The sequence below is a fragment of the Spea bombifrons genome, chromosome 1 (genome assembly GCF_027358695.1).
Source record: "Spea bombifrons isolate aSpeBom1 chromosome 1, aSpeBom1.2.pri, whole genome shotgun sequence".
In the NCBI taxonomy this organism is placed as follows: Eukaryota; Metazoa; Chordata; class Amphibia; order Anura; family Pelobatidae; genus Spea; species Spea bombifrons.
The window spans coordinates 163,367,946-163,386,215 of NC_071087.1; the positions used below are offsets into that span (position 1 = coordinate 163,367,946).

Sequence of the window (18,270 nt, forward strand, 5' to 3'; positions counted from 1 at the left end):
TGTATAGTCCTTGGTAGATTGGTGCAAGAACTAAGAAATCAATGAAGCTTAAACCCCCCCTTTCTGCACTCGTATAACCCGCACGCTGTACATGCGCAGGGATTCCTATAACATGCTGCCCCTTCGCGTCGGGGATCGGTATCTTCAAGCTTTATATTACGATCCCGCTATATAGCGCCGTTACAAGGAAGGGGGAAATACAACCTACCCACAATATGAATAAACATAATAAGCGGAGGAGAGCCCTGAGCCCATGAGCTTACACTCTAGCAGGAGGCTGAGGATAACGGAGGCCGTTTCAAAACACAGCCAAAAAGCTGACAATCGCCTCTAAAGCATCGGCTAAAACGAGCGCGATTAAGTAACAGAAATCCTTCTAAAACATTTTTCCTTTAAATGAAGATGGAGTTTAATATTAGCAGCATTTATAGTTTTTTCCCCTCCTTCTTCTTTTTGCCCCCGAGGGGCAGGATGATCTGCCTGGATTTAGGCCGTCAGAAATGCAATACCTTGCTGCCTTGAGGCCAAATCAGTGAAATGCAACGACCCCTGGCCTGGTTCTGTCCAATACCTACCGACCTTCCCGTGTCATTAAAATCAAGTCCTGCCAGCCCTGACCCCCGCCCCCCTCCTCTCCCAAATGGAGAGCATGGCATAGCATACATGTGGTCATACTAGGGTGATCACGGCCTTATGAAAAGGCTTATTAAGAATGCATCTTGCAGGGCAGCCGGGGTATTAAAGGGACCATCGCATCACCGTAAGCGACGTATAAGCTTATTATCCGTGTGGAGCTGGTGCTCCTGCTGGTCAAATATATTCTTTGCCGATGACTTCCAGAGCTTGAAAACGCCTGGCGATGACAAGATGGCGTCTAGAGCGTCAGAGGAGACGGCGGGAGACCGTCGCGTAGCCACAGAGCGGTCTCTTCATCACGTAGCCACAGAGCGGTCTCTTCAATAATCTCTTTCCCCTCTGACACCACCAATGCTTATTTGCTTTATTACGAAATAAAGCCTTTCGTGTAGCGTTGCTTCTTTACTGTTCCTTTAAGGAGCTTTTTGTGCTGTTTTCTGAAACAAATAAAAAAAACCCTCGGCAACGAAATAAAAAAAACCCTCGGCAACGAAATAAAAAAACATTTAAAACAAATTACAAGATTCTCTGATATGAAAGACGACTGATATTCTGACATCATAACCTATGTACACATTTTCATAATTTTCACAGAACTCTATAAACGTGGACTGCACGCCGGGGGAAGAGGTTTATGGCGACGCCAACTTCCTGTTTAGGGCACAGGCTGCAGCATCAAACCGCAGGAAGTTCCAGGTGAGACGGATAACCGCTTCCCCCAAAGCCTGCTGATAAAAAATAGTACTTCTTTTTCCTGTATCTTAGTTTTTTGAGTCTAGGAACATTTACACCTCTGTCTGAGAACGTAGCACAAACCAGCTGATTCCGGATTACGCGACATTTACAAAGAGTTTGATGTTTGTAACGTCTCTGTCCCCCGGAAGGGCCGGATTTGCCCTGTGGCTGCGTGTGGTCGTTATCGTGGCAGTGAAATGCTGGACATAAACTGTTAATTCTCTTTTAGAACGTTCATAGCATCAAGATGAGCCAAACCAGCCTTAGGAAGCATAAAAGATTCTGTCGATTTTTGGGTCCGTTCTCAGTGTTTCTTGCATTTTTATCCATGCGCGGCCGGCTGGTCCTGATGTTTTCTTGCTTTAGCTTCATATAAAATCTCTTGTGTTTGAGAGGCTGAGAGCTCAAAGACCGCGTTAAAGCTCCTCCCGGCCGTATCCACCAGCAGCGCCGGCTCTTTCACCGACGCGGAGCCAGCAAATACAATCTCCGCTCCCCGTCCTTTCAGCCGCCGGCTCCGACAGCCTTACAGCGCGGTAGCCGGGTGGTTGCCGTACAGAAGAGTTGCGATGGCTTGTCATTGGAAGAAGTCGTGTTCCCGAGGACGGCTTTCTGGTCCACCTGTCCTCCGCTGCCGCATCGTGCGGCGTCGCTCTATGTGCTTATGGATGTATCTGTCGTTATCCCAATGAAAAGGGAGAACTCCCGCCGGAATCTGGCTGCGCATCGCGGGATCTGCGTCCAGCACCATTCCGCCTACAATATCTGCGATTCTGGAAAGGAGGAAGAAGAAGGGTTAATTAATCCGACGGAAGGCACCGACACAGTCACAGAATGCGAGGGGTTAAACTAAGAGAGTAAAATTAATCACCTTAAAAATAAATCATAAAATATTGTTTTTAAAGGATTTAAAGGTAGGAGAGAAGGGGGGGGGCACTTAAATAAATAAAGAAGGAGAAAAGTTACAACAAGAGACCGGAATCTAACACTAGAGGATCAGAGGCTGAGATGTTTTACTTTACTGAGAGGGTGGTAGATAAGTGGAACAGGCTCCCAGCAGAAGTGGCAGAGGCTAACACAGTGAGAGGATTAATGCATACGGCTCCTTAATCTAAGACAAGACCAATGACTGATTATTATTATTATTATTAATTGTTTTATATAGCACCATCATATTCCGTAGCGCTGTACAATGGTTTGAGTCTGTATAGCAGGAGAATCGGGCGACTAGGCGGGCTGATTCCCTTCTTTATAATCCCAGCAGGGGGCAGCATTTTCCATTAAAGAGGGACACAGAATTTGCCGGCAGATAAGATCTCCTCAGTCACACGCGGAACGTACACGTGTCCGGGAAAGATACTGCCCAGCGTGGGCCGGCGAGGCATCTGGCGTTTAAATATCACACATATTCAGAATATTACATTTAGAACACAATCGTTTTTACGCGTCGGATATTACAGGATATTATCTATACAGAGCAAACGGAGCCAACCACCAAAAGTTATTCATCTCTAGTTATTAATAAAAGTTATTAATCCCACCCATACCCCGTAGTCACCACGCACCGGACCCCAGGGGACTGATCCGAAGGGAGAATTTGGGGCGGCAGAGTCTGATTTTATTATTATTGTTATGGCCGTAAGAATGCAGATGGTAATTCATGGGTTAAATCCCCTCTCTCAGGACCCATAACACTGGGTGCAAATCCCGAGGGGTCCCAGGTATAATTTACTCTGTATAAATAATAGATAATAATACTAAAAATAATAATAGTTTGCTTAGATTTTTATTTTAGTGTAATCTATGCTTTGTATATTATTATTAATATTATATTATTATTATTATTATTATTAAAGTGCTGAGTACATCTGTTAAAAAAATATCCATACAGTCATAATATTTGCTCCTGGACTGGGATTTTAGGTGTTAACACCAAAACATGATGTTTTTGGAGCAAATACATGTTAGCGTGATAATGCTGGGGGTAAGGAGTTTATGAAATGTATTTTCTCCCAAAATGTGACGAAAGCCCGCCGCTCTCTTACTTGGTAACGCCTTCATGTGTATGGTTGACAGGAAGCCGGCCTTCTTTCCACTCTCTTTACTCCTCCCAACACGGACCCTTTAAAAGAGTTAATATGAGTATCTCGGGAAGCTCAATCTGTGGGAATACCAGTGTGCTGCCACCTTCTCCCCTCCCCTGCAGAGCCTTGTGCTGCCACCTTCTCCCCTCCCCTGCAGAGCCTTGTGTTTCCCTCCTTCCCCCTCCCCTGCAGAGCCTTGTGTTGCCCCCTCGCCCGCAGAGCCTAGACCTTCCCCCCTCCCCTGCAGAGCCTTGCCTCCCCTTCATTAAAGAGCCTTGTGCTGCCACCTTCCTCCTCCCCTGCAGAGCCTCGTGTTGCCTCCTCCCCTCCCCTGCAGAGCCTCGTGCTGCCTCCTCCCCTGCAGAGCCTTGTGCTGCCTCTTTCCCCTCCCCTGCAGAGCCTTGTGCTGCCCCCTTATCCTCCCCTGCATAGCACCAAAGGGGAACATATTTGCAGACGACCCACTGCTTACCAGATGAGAACGCCGATAACCAGAAAAAGGACGAGAACCACAAAAGCAAAAATCCCGAGTGAGATCATCACGGCCTCCTTCTCCAGGGGATCGTTTTGATCTAAAGGAGGATGAAGTCAGTCAGGGGTTTGGGAAGCGCTTTACTCTGGCACACAAACGGTTACACACACGTGGGACACAGAGACACAGAGACATGGGTGGCTCAGCTTGCCCCGCGTGACTTATTGTTCTAACAGCCCGTGCCACTTTCACAACTTATTAACCTGTTGTTTACCTCCAGCCAGACCCTTACTGAGGAGTGATCTGTACAATGAGAATGTTACTCTAACCCTTTATAGTCAGACTCACCGGTTGGTTCCTCTGGTTCGGACCCAAAGTCTTCCGTAGTGGTTCCATCGCTGGCCGCGGTAGGTAGACCTGCGTAATAAACACGCCAAACAAGATCGGGTTAATTAACGCAGATGCGTCTGAGTTACAGGTAAGATGAAAGTGATCCGCTGCCCCCAGGCGCGGACTGGCTATCTGGTAGATGGGACAAATGGCGGGGGGGGGGCCCAACAGCACCACACATTGACACATTGGAAATGCCCGGCCGCGTTCTAGATCAGCATAACTCACAGCCGCCGCCGGCGGCACCTCCGTCATCAGGCGGTCGCCGGACATCGCCAGCCCGGCACCGGCCGGATTTTATGGCTTTTTGCCCAGAACGTTAATCTGTTACAAAGTAACCGCACCTGAAGCTTCCTTGGCGGCCCACGGAGTGGCCCTCACTTCCGGACTCCACTCACTCCAGTTCCCTGCATCGAGGAAGTCCCTGGCGCTGACCTGGATCACGTGCTCCACGCCGGCAAACGCGTCGGTGATCACATCGGTCAGGTTAGCCGTCTCCACCTGCGCATCGGATAACGAAGATACGGCAAGTGGATCTCACAGAACTCTCCGGAACGCACGCTATTTAAGCTTTTTTTTGTGTGTTTTCTGGCTTTTTAAATATATTTTGTTGAAGACCCCTAGGAGTCTGGACGCGGACCTCCTTGCTCACTGAGCGCTGCGCAAATTCTAACTCCAGAAATCGGAGCGCCGGGAACTTACCACCGACCAGTACTGGTAGAGAACGGGCCGGTACTGCAGCCGGAACCTCAGCTGGAACTGCGGCTCCTGGGGCCACGTGGACGGATAGAGCCAGCTGACGCGGAGCCGCCGGGGAGCGTAGGGGACGGGTTCTGCCGTCACCTTCTCCGGGGGGTCCGGCTTCACTGCAAGACAAATGACCGAGGTCAGCGATATGCGGGACGGCGGCCCCCGCTTTATACATCACTAGCGAGCGCCGTATTTCCTCCAATTCACAGCAATTTGGCCCGTTTTTTCCTGAATTAAGAAAATAGCGTTTTCTAGACGTTGGTGTGAATTTTTTGAGAATAAAGCAAAAAGGTTTTAACGAAGAATAAGATAAATGATCGCAGGACTAGCGAGGCCGCGGGGCCCCCGTCTGCTGGGAGATTTTGTTACCGGGGGCCAGCGGAGCTCACGGAAATCCACCCAAAACACCCTAATCCGCAGCAAAGCGGGGCTTCCGGGAAGATATTCGTGTTATTTAACCCCGTGAACACCAGACAGGAGAGCTGCGCAGCAGAACAGGACCTGGGGGGGCGATTACCCGGGATCGGAGAGATAATAACATGGAGGATAACGGGGGATGGATGAGGGTAATGAGATTGGGAGGAGAAGCGCGCAGGAGGAGTGAAGGGGGGGCTTTATGGAGAGATAGGAGGGATAATGAATAGGAGAGAGGAGGGGTAAAGTCAGGATTTTACCTGCCCTGTACCAGGGGCCATACGCTTATCCCATGCTGTATTAGCCTCTGCCACTTCTGCTGGGGCACTGTTCCTCTTATCTACTGCCCTCTCACTAAAGTAAAACTTTCTTCGAAGCCTCTGACCCTCTTGGCGTTTCAGATTGGCGGGGCGTGGGATGCAGGGTGGGAACGTGAAATTACCAATAATATGAGATTTAACAGGAAAAAAAACCTGACATAGGCGATGAAAGAGATAACGGCAGAATCGTTTCACCCATCAGGCACAGAAAGGGTTAACGGTCCAAAAGCCGCTCCGAGTTTGGGATCATTTTCACTCTCTCTCCCCCCAGAAAAAAATAAGAAACACGAGCGGCCCCCGGTCTGTTCCCAGTCACATCCAATAAACAGAGAAAAACACCAGACGCCCCCCCCCCCCCAAAAAGCATCGTGTGTGACGGCGGGACTGCGCCACCGGTCCCGGGATCACCGGCAGTGTCCCAGACACCCCAATCCTGCTCTCAGATTCATCCATTATCAATATTTCAGAAAAAACTATTTTTTTATATATATTTTATGAGCTCTTCCTCCATGCCGGGCCTCTGTGTAAAACATCAATAAAAGCATTATTTTAATTATTTTTAATCATTTCTAAATATATATCATGGCAATAAACATTACGTATTTTGTTGGCAATATTTTTTTTACTATATAAAACATTAATATTAAATATTTTTTTGTAAAATTTAAATAAAAAAAAATATATATTTTATAACAAACTATTTTTTTTTTATAATTTATTTATTTAAATTTATTTAAATTCCTATAAATTTTGCCTTAATAATTATACTTTTATAATATTTTAAAAACTAGTTTTTTAAAAAAAAATAAAATGTGGTTATTAATCATTAAATCTGAGTATTAGTTTAGTTGAAGCCCCTCCGGCGCATCCATCGAAATCCTGCGTTTCTCACAAAAAAATAAAAAAGTTGATCGTATTTCATGAAGTTGTTGATTTATTTTTCTCTTGGGTTATTTTGGCGGAACTTTATTTTTGGACTCGTGAAACTTTAGTTAAACAAACCTCTGTTTGTATAAAACTGGCATTTCTGTACTCATTAAAGTCCTCTTTACCGACGGTTGCTGCGGTAACGGGGTATTATGGCCCGGTTATAAAGTTTGTGATTGGTTTCGCCTTGGCTGGAGCTGCGAATTGGAGACCGAGGAGGTTTCCAGTAACACAATGGGAAGGAGCTGCTCCAGCTGTATGAGGGACGGCAGCCCCCTCTGGGCGGCGGATGCTTTAACAATACAATCATTGTCAGACCACATCTGACTCCGGCCCTCCGGGGACACTGAACCGGCTGACCGATACTGACTCATCCGTCCTCCGCCGGCCCTCCTCTGCTCCTGTCTGAGCATCTTTTACCCCCGAGTCTGGCTGTTACCTCCGGGGGTAACTGTCTCTGCCAGTCCAGACCCACCAGCCGCCGATCCACGCAGGGGGGGTATAATGAATTCACATGGAGGGTAAAGAGGGGGGGCAAGGAGAGACAAGAGGTATAAGGTGACCCCAATGATGGGGTAACAGCGCAGGTTATTACCCCCCCCGCGCTGGGGGCACGGACACTCACCGATAGACTGCACGGTGAACACTAGGATGCGGACGGCGGCCCCCAGGGGGTTCTCCTCCGTGATGTTTATCTGGTAGGTGCTCCAGGGCTGGGACTCCCTCACCGAGCAGGCGTTGGGCCGGGCGGCTTCCTGGAGGCAGATCCCGCTGACGTGATTGTTACTCCTGAAAGGGAAGTCATTTAACGCGTTAACAGAGATCAGACCACAAGAAACCCGACGCACGCAGGTGGCGAAGAAACCTGTAACGGATCTACAAGGGGGGGAAATGACAGGGGATTCCACGGGGGCCGCCAAAGAGAAAGCACAAGCCGAGCGGGTTTTTAGGTTGTGTGAAGATCTCAGGGGGCTCAGCGAGGATGGGGGATGGGTGGCAATCAGTGGTTTTTACCCCGGGTAACATCCGCTATCTGAGAGTTTCCTGCCCCTGTGCTTTTGTCAATCTATCCATCGCGGGGCAACTTGTGGCATCACCGCAGACAAAAGATCTGAGTGTGACTCCACTGGTAGCAGTATTCTAACTTTCTGCCCTATTGCGGGGTATCTGTGTTACTGAGGGGGGCATTTAGAAGAAGAATATGGAGTTTATTTACCCCGTTTAATTTATAAATCCTGCTGTTTCTATACACATTGTCGGAGGAGAAACAGGGGCACAGGAGAGGATAAGGAGGCACAGAGATCTCTTTAATGCCCCGTTCGCCGGGTTTTTTCTGTATATGGTATGTGATACGCGATATATGTTTTATGTTATATGGTATATATGGTATATGATTTGTGATATATGGTATATGGTGTCCGGTATATGATATATGGTATATGATATATATTATACGATATGTGATATATGGTATATGATATATGTTACATGATATGTGATATTTGGTGTATGGTATATGATATATGGTGTATGATGTATATGATATATCATGTATGGTATGTGATATGTGGTATATGATATATGGTGTATAGTATATGGTATATCATATGTGATATATGGTGTATGGTATATGATATGTGATATCTGGTGTATGGTATATGATATGTGATATATGGTGTATGGTATATGATATGTGATATCTGGTGTATGGTATATGATATGTGATATTTGGTGTATGGTATATGATATATGGTGTATGATGTATATGATATATATCATATTTGGTATGTGATATGTGGTATATGATATATGGTATATGATATGTGATATATGGTGTATGGTATATGATATATGGTATATGGTGTATGATGTATATGATATATATCATATATGGTATGTGATATGTGGTATATGATATATGGTGTATGGTATATGGTATATCATATGTGATATATGGTGTATGGTATATGATATGTGATATCTGGTGTATGGTATATGATATGTGATATATGGTGTATGGTATATGGTGTATGGTAGATAATATGTGATATATGGTGTATGGTATATAATATGTGATATATGGTGTATGGTATATAATATGTGATATATGGTGTATGGTATATAATATGTGATATATGGTGTATGGTAGATAATATGTGATATATGGTGTATGGTAGATAATATGTGATATATGGTGTATGGTATATGATATGTGATATATGGTGTATGGTATATGATATGTGATATATGGTGTATGGTATATGATATGTGATATATGGTGTATGGTATATGATATGTGATATATGGTGTATGGTATATGATATGTGATATATGGTGTATGGTAGATAATATGTGATATATGGTGTATGGTAGATAATATGTGATATATGGTGTATGGTAGATAATATGTGATATATGGTGTATGGTATATGATATGTGATATATGGTGTATGGTATATGATATGTGATATATGGTATATATGATATACGGTATACGGTGTAGATAGAGACGTCTGTATGATTCACGCCGAGGTCGGCCATTGTTGTGGTTTTTGGGATACAAACTTTCTAACCACCAGAGCCGGATTCTGTGACCGCAGCTTCACAGAGACTCCGGGGGTCCGGCGGAGCGCGGGCGGAGCGCGGGCAGCCGCAAGGAAGAGATACCGGAGAACCACAAACCAAACCCCCTCAGATATTACGGGGGTCCGCCGACCAAAGACCCTGCGAGGCCCTCTGGCAATGAAATGGTTAAAGCCAAATTTTCATTCTTTTTCATTTTCTTCTAGTTTTAGGAAACTGTTTAAAAAAATAACATGTTTCTTGCCGATCTGACTGAGTCAGCGACCGGCGCAGCGACCCTGCGACAACCAAAAATACCGCTAGGACTGAGCCGGGAGCGGAGAGACTCTGCGCATGAATGTATCCACCCATTGTACAGCGCCGCGGAATATGACAGCGCTATATGATAAATAATCAGGGATTTTATGTCTGAAAAAGGTAGCAGGAGGATTTTTTAGAGGCCAAACAACTTGTTATACCTGCCAATCCCAGTTTAGGTTGGCCGGTCCATCTTCCCTCCCCTGATGCCCCCCCAAAGAAAATGCCCCTCTCTCCTCCCCTGATGCCCCCTCTCTCCTGCCCCAATGCCCCTCTTTCCTCCCCTGATGCCCCTCTTTTCTAGGAGGTGAGAATGTTTGCTGGGTATGAGGGTATCGCAGGGTTCTACAGCCCTAAAAGCCCCGATAATGTGTATAGAAACAGCAGGAAACAGTTATTTATGAACTAAACGGGGTAAATTAAACCCATTATTTTTCTTAAATGCCCCACCCAGTTACACAAATACCCCGCAGCATGTCCTGAAAGCCCGCCACATCCAGGGCCGGCCCTACAATGGAGCCGACTGGGGCATTTTAAACTTTGCCCCAGGCGGCATTAAGTCTTGGGCCGGCCCTGGCCACATCCCCTTAACAAAATTGCCCCCTCTCACCTATTACAGGCCCGGGAGCCCCGCGCATGGGTTATATATATCTGTTTATTGGTGTGAAAGTAACGGTGGCTTTTTTCACCCCGCCGTGGATTTAAAACAAATCAGTGCCGAGCTGCAGCCTCACAGATGGCGTCCGAGGGGTTAACACGCCTCACACTTGCCCCCGTTGTGAATGAGTTTAGATTCAGACACTGATTGGCCGCTTGCCGCACCCTTTAAATCGCCCCCTCGCCCTGAGATATTTCGCGGAGGACCTGCGCGGCTATCAGGCTTAAATCATGGCTGCGACACCAGGCAGGGGCGGTAGACAGCAAGCTTGCCAGGAGGCAGCCTCCCCCGCTGGCCGGCGGCCACCACTCACATACCGCTAATTGGGAAATGATGTTGCGCATGAACATGGGAGCCAGACGTCTCTGAACCCCCCCTCACTGCCCCATCACACGCACACAGGGGGGCAGATCAAACGGATCAGCCAAGAAAGAGCCCCCCCGAGCTCTGGGCAATTATCACTATTATCCCATCATTATCCCAAACACTTAACCCCTGGACTGCCGCAGATAACTGAGACACATGAAAGATCTCGGGCCCCATCCGGCCCCCGTCTAGTCTGCCCGTTTCTCCTGCTGTAACGACTCAAACCTTAGTCAGTCGTTCTCGTCTTAGATTCAGGAGCCGTATGTCTATCCCATGCATGTTTAATACCCTCACTGTATTACCCTCTACCACCTCTGCTGGGGGGGCTGTTCCACTTATCTACCACCTTCTCAGTAAAGGCACTGGCTCTCACGAGAGTTCTAGGCTGTCTAATGACCGTCTGGAGAGTATTCCCTGCAGGTCTCCGGGTCCTAAAAATACCCCAAAGGGTATCCGGGGATCACGCAGAAATCTTCTGGGGGTACGGAACCGACATCAGCGCTCGAGACAGAGAGACAGACAGACAGACAGAGCCACCTGCATTCAAGCAGGGATATCAGCCGTAACATACTGGGGGCAAAAGCACCAACTGGGAGTCTTTTATATGATCCCAGCGGGGAGGAATAGGAAGGAGTCAGTACAGAGTGACCCCCAGAATCTGCCCCGAGACTGGGGCAAAAACCTGGGACTCCGGGGGGAACCATGAGAGTTCTCAGGTATGGCTATATGTTAATGGGGAGGAATAATCCTACAGAGGGTATCTTTAATGGATTTACCCCACTGTACAGTCCTAGAGGTGATCGTTTCCTACCCGACCCCGGGGAAGAAATAAAAAATAATCACTTTTTTGGGGGATAAATTGTGCAAAAAAATTTTTGGCGTTAGCGATGTCCCCCTGTCGGTCGCCTCTCGCCCCTGGCAGGGGGACAGCGTCTGCCGGGCGGCGGGGCCAGCAGGGTAACACATGTTCCGTGTGTGTTTATTACCCACAATCCCGCGCTCCTGTTTTTTTGGCATCTCCCTGTTTGCTGACCTGAAGCTGGCAGAGATCAGCCGCAGCCCTTCAAACACAGATCCGCCTCTGTGCCGAGGCGCCCGGCCCCAAACCAATAGTGAATAACGCGCCGTCCGCCATGCTGCGGCAGCTTTAACCCTCTGCGTGCCGGATAGCTGTATAAGGGGCTGCGTTGAGCTGCTCTGCACCGACCTCCGGCACACAACGGGTTAAAACCAAACACAGGGACAGCTGCTTCTGTTTATTAAATTAGATTTTTTAACTTGATTTTCTGCTGAATCCACAAAAAAAAAAAAAAAAAGGGAATAAAGGGAAAGGCTCCAGATTCATCCATTCTTCAGACCTCCATTGGCCTCGAGAGGGTGGTAGATACATGGAACAGCCTCCCAGCAGAGGTGGTAGATGGTAATACAGTGAGGGTATTAAACATGCATGAGATAGACATACGGCTCCTGAATCTAAGACGGTTAAGGTTAGAGAAACGGGGAGACTAGACGGGGGCCGGATGGGGCCGATCTGTCGGCGGGTTCTGTGCTGGGACTTTTTTTGATATACGGTAATTGCATTTATTGTGTTGCGTAAGCTTTCAATAAGTTAATTTGTTTATTGCGTTTAGAGGTTCAGGCGGCCCCCCGCGGCCCCCAGCGGTGAGAGGCAGTCTGTTAAAATATATACGTTTCAATAGATATTTGCAGAGTTGTTTAACCCTTTCATAGCTGTCTGGTATTCATCAAATGCCCCTCGTTCTATTGTCTTGGGTACGAGGCCCCCAGGGCAGACGGGGCCCCGGATCTGGGCACTGATGGGGTGTCCCGCGTTGGCCCCTGAGTAAACCCTGCGAGCTGCGGCTTGTTCTCTCGTATCAATGGCCCCTCTCAGCCCCAAGAACATGAGAAATGCACATAGCGGGGCCCCTCCCGGCCGCCTTCCTGCCCCCACCAGCGATAAGGCGAGCCGTGCCAGGACCCGCTCAATGGAGCCTCTGTGTGCGGAGCCGGGCCCCTGGAGACCGGATACCCCCACGCCGGAGGCTTCAGGGGGAACCAGCATTTTAAATGTTAATCCTGCGCAGCCCGGCAGACCTTCGGAAACCTTAAGTACCCCCAGCTACGCCCCGCACCCCGAAGGGTTAAAGGATTAAAACAGGCTTGTTGTCTGCCCCGGATAAAACACACCGTCCACCAGCAGAGCGAGGGGTTAAACCCCCAAGTGCTCTCTCACCCACAGGAGATTAAGGGGTTAAACCATATCCTCCTCTGCACCAGCATAACGTTTATAACTATAACCGGCTGGTGAGTAAGTGGTTAATTTATACCCCTCCTCACCGTCAGAGCATTAAGGGGTTAAACTTTTCACTTGTATGAGAATATAATGTTAAAGCGAACTCTTCTAAGGGGTTAAAACATGGCCGATATGAGAGGGGTAACTAGCGATATAAGGGGGGGTGTCCAGTAACAGGGGGGGCAACCAATGATATGGGGGGGGTAACTGCTGCTCGGCGCGGGCCGCTCGGCGGGGGACTCACCGGTACGACGCGATGTATCGGCTCGGCAGGAACGTCTCGCCGCCCGGCCTCCAGTAGCAGGAGAAGTTGTAGTAATCCGACGCCCGGCAGGAGACGGCCGGGGGCCGCGGGGGGGCTGAAATCACAGAATAATAATAATAATAAAATGTTAGCGCTGGCTGTGCTGCGGGGTGTAACGGGTTAAATGACGGTTAACCCTCAGCGCGCCACAACAATGCTCGCTTCCTTTTCTGAGCATGGGGGAAAAAAGCGGGGTGTGTGGGGGGGGCATTATTAAAAATGACGGTATTTATGAATATGTCCCAATTAAAAAAATTTTTAATTAAATGTTTTTTTTTTAAATTTAGCTAAAAAAAATGATAATTAAATTTAGGGTTGATTTTTCAAAGAAACCCCATTAATGACGATGCGTTGCGAGCCGTTTGTACGCGCTTTGTCGTGAAGGGGTTAAGTTCATGCGGGACTGAAGATGATAACAGAAGGTCACAGTGTTCCTGGACTATAATTCCCATAATCCCGGGCCAAAAACATGTAGGGACCGGAAACGATTCCCCCGGGAACAGAAGGTCCCAGACAACCGGTTCCTAGACTCCAATTCCCATTATCCTGAGCCAGCGCCGCGGTCTCACGCTTGGTACACGCTATAAACACGCCGGGAATTTTCACTGCTTGGTCCCGTGCCTGGCAGGGGCCGACCCGTAAAACTTTCCTTTTGTTATCTGCGGATGCCATGGACGAGGTCACGCGAGTCTCCCGGTTACAAGGTGTGGATTTAGCAAATATTTACATACCCGGCAGGACAAACACGCCGATAAAAGGATTTGCCTTTTGGGGTAATTTGGGGCAACTCTAGTCAGAAGGTCCTTGAAGTTACCCCACCCCGTTTTACCCCGGCACGGATTGGCTACTCGTGTAGAACACTCACATCCCACTCTAAGCCGCAGGGCCGCCAGGACTCCACCGGACTGGCTGTGGCAGCTGTAGTTACCCGCGGCTGACGGCTGAAGGTTGGGAAGGTCTAGGTGTCCTTGGTCAGTGAAGAAGCCCCAGGGGATATCCCGAGCCCCGTTAAACCTCCACTCAGCCACCGGGCTAACGAAACAAACACAGCGCATGTTACAAGAGGGGGGCAAATAAATATTAGGGGGCCGCAGGTGACACAACAAGTGCTGGGGTTTATATTACTGTATACAGCGCTGGGGGTTATATTACTGTATACAGCGCTGGGGGGTTATATTACTGTATACAGTGCTGGGGGTTATATTACTGTATACAGTGCTGGGGGGTTATATTACTGTATACAGTGCTGGGGTTATATTACTGTATACAGCGCTGGGGGGTTATATTACTGTATACAGTGCTGGGGGTTATATTACTGTATACAGCGCTGGGGGTTATTACTGTATACAGTGCTGGGGTTATATTACTGTATACAGCGCTGGGGGTTATATTACTGTATACAGCGCTGGGGGTTATATTACTGTATACAGCGCTGGGGTTATATTACTGTATACAGTGCTGGGGGGTTATATTACTGTATACAGCGCTGGGGGTTATATTACTGTATACAGCGCTGGGGGGGTATATTACTGTATACAGCGCTGGGGGTTATATTACTGTATACAGCGCTGGGGGTTATATTACTGTATACAGCGCTGGGGGGTTATATTACTGTATACAGCGCTGGGGGTTATATTACTGTATACAGTGCTGGGGGTTATATTACTGTATACAGTGCTGGGGTTATATTACTGTATACAGTGCTGGGGGGTTATATTACTGTATACAGCGCTGGGGGTTATATTACTGTATACAGCGCTGGGGGGGTATATTACTGTATACAGCGCTGGGGGTTATATTACTGTATACAGCGCTGGGGGTTATATTACTGTATACAGCGCTGGGGGGTTATATTACTGTATACAGCGCTGGGGGTTATATTACTGTATACAGTGCTGGGGGTTATATTACTGTATACAGCGCTGGGGGTTATATTACTGTATACAGTGCTGGGGGTTATATTACTGTATACAGCGCTGGGGGTTATATTACTGTATACAGCGCTGGGGTTATATTACTGTATACAGTGCTGGGGGGTTATATTACTGTATACAGCACTGGGGGGTTATATTACTGTATACAGCGCTGGGGGTTATATTACTGTATACAGTGCTGGGGTTATATTACTGTATATAGCGCTGGGGTTATATTACTGTATACAGCGCTGGGGGGTTATATTACTGTATACAGTGCTGGGGGTTATATTACTGTATATAGCGCTGGGGTTATATTACTGTATATAGCGCTGGGGGTTATTACTGTATACAGCGCTGGGGGTTATATTACTGTATACAGCGCTGGGGTGGTTATATTACTATATACAGCGCTGGGGGGTTATATTACTGTATACAGCGCTGGGGGTTATATTACTGTATCCAGCGCTGGGGGGTTATATTACTGTATACAGCACTGGGGGTTATATTACTGTATACAGCGCTGGGGGTTATATTACTGTATACAGCGCTGGGGGTTATATTACTGTATACAGCGCTGGGGGTATTAATGTAACAGATAATGTAGTATTTCCGCCCCGTTACCTGTCATGTTTGTGGCCGCACAGTAAGGTGATGCTGCCTCCTATCCTTCCGTATTCGACTCCTAGAACAGAATTATTTATAATTTTTATCTCCATCAGCAGAAAGCACATTACAGGGTGCCGAGTATTACCGTCCCTTATATCTGAACATAGCAGAGCATGTGACCGGCTATTACACTCGCTGCAACTGCAGATCGGCCCCATCTGGCCCCCGTCTAGTCGCCCGTTTCTCCTGCTGTAACGACTCAAACCTTAATCAGTCGCTGGTCTCGTCTTAGATTCAGGAGCCGTATGTCTATCCTGCGCATGTTTAATCTCCTCACTGTATTACCCTCTACCACTTCTGCTGGGAGGCTGTTCCACTTATCTAACACTCTCTCAGTAATGTAAAACTTCCTTACATTCAATTCCATTCCTTCTCCACCTCTGACCCTCTAGTGTTAGATTCTGGCCTCTTCAATAAACGTCCCCTTCTGTCCTTTGTTAAACCCTTCCATGTCTCTCCCTCCTTCCCCCCCTTCTCCCCCGAACGTCTCTCTCTCCCCCGTTTCTCCCTCTCTCTCCCCATCTCTCTCTCTCTCCCCCGTCTCTCTCTCTCCCCCGTCTCTCTCCCCCGTCTCTCTCTCTCTCTCTCTCCCCGTGTCTTTCTCTCCCCCCGTCTCTCTCTCTCCCCCCGTCTTTCTCTCTCTCACCCCCGTCTTTCTCTCTCTCCCCCCATCTTTCTCTCTCCCCATCTTTCTCTCTCTCCCTCTCTCTCTCCCCCGTCTCTCCCTCTCTCTCCCCGTCTCTCCCTCTCTCTCCCCGTCTCTCTCTCCCTCTCCCCGTCTCTCCCTCTCTCTCTCTCCCCCTCTCTCTCTCCCCCGTCTCTCTCTCTCTCCCCGTCTCTCCCTCTCTCTCTCCCCCGTCTCTCCCTCTCTCTCCCCGTCTCTCCCCGTCTCTCCCTCTCTCTCTCCCCGTCTCTCCTTCTCTCTCTCCCCCGTCTCTCCTTCTCTCTCCTCCCCGTCTCTCCCTCTCTCTCTCCCCGTCTCTCCTTCTCTCTCTCCCCCGTCTCTCCTTCTCTCTCCTCCCCCGTCTCTCCTTCTCTCTCCTCCCCCGTCTCTCCTTCTCTCTCTCCCCGTCTCTCCTTCTCTCTCTCCCCGTCTCTCCTTCTCTCTCCCCCCGTCTCTCCTTCTCTCTCCTCCCCCGTCTCTCCTTCTCTCTCCTCCTCCTTCTCTCTCCTCCCCCGTCTCTCTCTCCCTCTCCCCCCGTCTCTCTCTCTCTCTCCCCCCGTCTCTCTCTCTCTCTCCCCCCGTCTCTCTCTCTCTCTCCTCCCGTCTCTCCCTCTCTCTCTCCCCCCGTCTCTCCCTCTCTCTCTCCCCCCGTCTCTCCCTCTCTCTCTCCCCCCGTCTCTCCCTCTCTCTCTCCCCGTCTCTCCCTCTCTCTCTCCCCGTCTCTCTCTCTCCCCCGTCTCTCTCTCTCTCCCCCGTCTCTCCCTCTCTCCCCCGTCTCTCTCTCATGCAGGCGCTTTACTGTTTTTCTTACCGTCTTCTACCCATTTAGTTGACGTGGACGTCACAGCGATGAGCGCGAGAGTCACCATCACCCGGCTAAGACATGACGCCAAGCTGCGCATCTGAGAAAAGACATACAGAGCGTCAGATGTGACGTTTTTCCTCCCCAATGAAAAAAAGAGGGTAAAGGAACACTACTGAGAGTGCCCTAGCATGCCTGCCAACTGTCCTGCTTTACAGGGGACAGTCTGGATTTCTCCACTCTGCCCCGCTGAGCTCTACCTCATTCCCACGTCCGGTGTGTGGGGCCCTGGAGAACGTATACTGCACACAAAGTTTGAGTGACACTCTACCTGCCAAGCTCCGCCTCCCAAGCATGCAGATTTGCCGGTGTAGAAGGTGGGCGGTATCACAGAGGGAGAAAGTGGAGGAAGCTCAAAAAGGACAACATATAGGAGAAGGAGAGGTGATGAGGTATAATGGGGAGGAAATATCGGTGGGACGTCCTCAAACATCAACATGGGGAGAGCTGAACACCGCCCCTCCCCCCTGGGCACAGGAGCCTCCGCCATACCGGCAGTTATTTAGGGCCCGAACCAATTGTAGGGGCCCCTACCTGAGGCTCAAGAGCTGAGAACGTGATGCAGGAACTTATCCATATAAAAGATCTATTGGGTCCCTTTTACCCCCCCCCCACCAACAGCATTCCAGGTAAAGAAGAGACCACCAAGGCTCCTGACAGCTTAGAACTCTTTCTATAAATCATATATTAAATAATGTTATTTGTGCAGATCTGATAAATGTGAATATTACTATTAATGATCAATTAAGAAAAAAGGAGGTGACCTGATGTATCTACACATTGTACAGCGCTGCGGAGTATGACGGCGATATATAAATAATAATAACACATTGTACAGCGCTGCGGAGTATGACGGCGATATATAAATAATAATACCACACATTGTACAGCGCTGCGGAGTATGACGGCGATATATAAATAATAATAATA

The 18,270-nt window shown here is 48.4% G+C and overlaps 1 protein-coding gene across 2 annotated transcripts in view; it reads right to left on the bottom strand.

Annotated features, from left to right (window-relative positions):
* Positions 1–1,381: 1,381 nt before the first annotated feature.
* The window catches only part of IL11RA (interleukin 11 receptor subunit alpha), a 39,804-nt gene continuing 22,915 nt past the window's right edge, over positions 1,382–18,270 (bottom strand). For both annotated transcript variants that reach the window (XM_053448729.1, XM_053448738.1), the window contains exons 2-12: positions 17,290–17,380; positions 15,770–15,830; positions 14,098–14,264; positions 13,173–13,287; positions 7,354–7,517; positions 5,020–5,183; positions 4,662–4,818; positions 4,276–4,344; positions 3,928–4,027; positions 3,417–3,493; positions 1,382–2,144 (exon numbers count right to left, since the gene is read on the bottom strand). In XM_053448729.1, the coding sequence (XP_053304704.1) occupies positions 2,128–2,144; positions 3,417–3,493; positions 3,928–4,027; positions 4,276–4,344; positions 4,662–4,818; positions 5,020–5,183; positions 7,354–7,517; positions 13,173–13,287; positions 14,098–14,264; positions 15,770–15,830; positions 17,290–17,380 (1,182 nt within the window). In that variant the 3' untranslated portion in view covers positions 1,382–2,127. The remainder of the gene's footprint in view (positions 2,145–3,416; positions 3,494–3,927; positions 4,028–4,275; positions 4,345–4,661; positions 4,819–5,019; positions 5,184–7,353; positions 7,518–13,172; positions 13,288–14,097; positions 14,265–15,769; positions 15,831–17,289; positions 17,381–18,270) is intronic.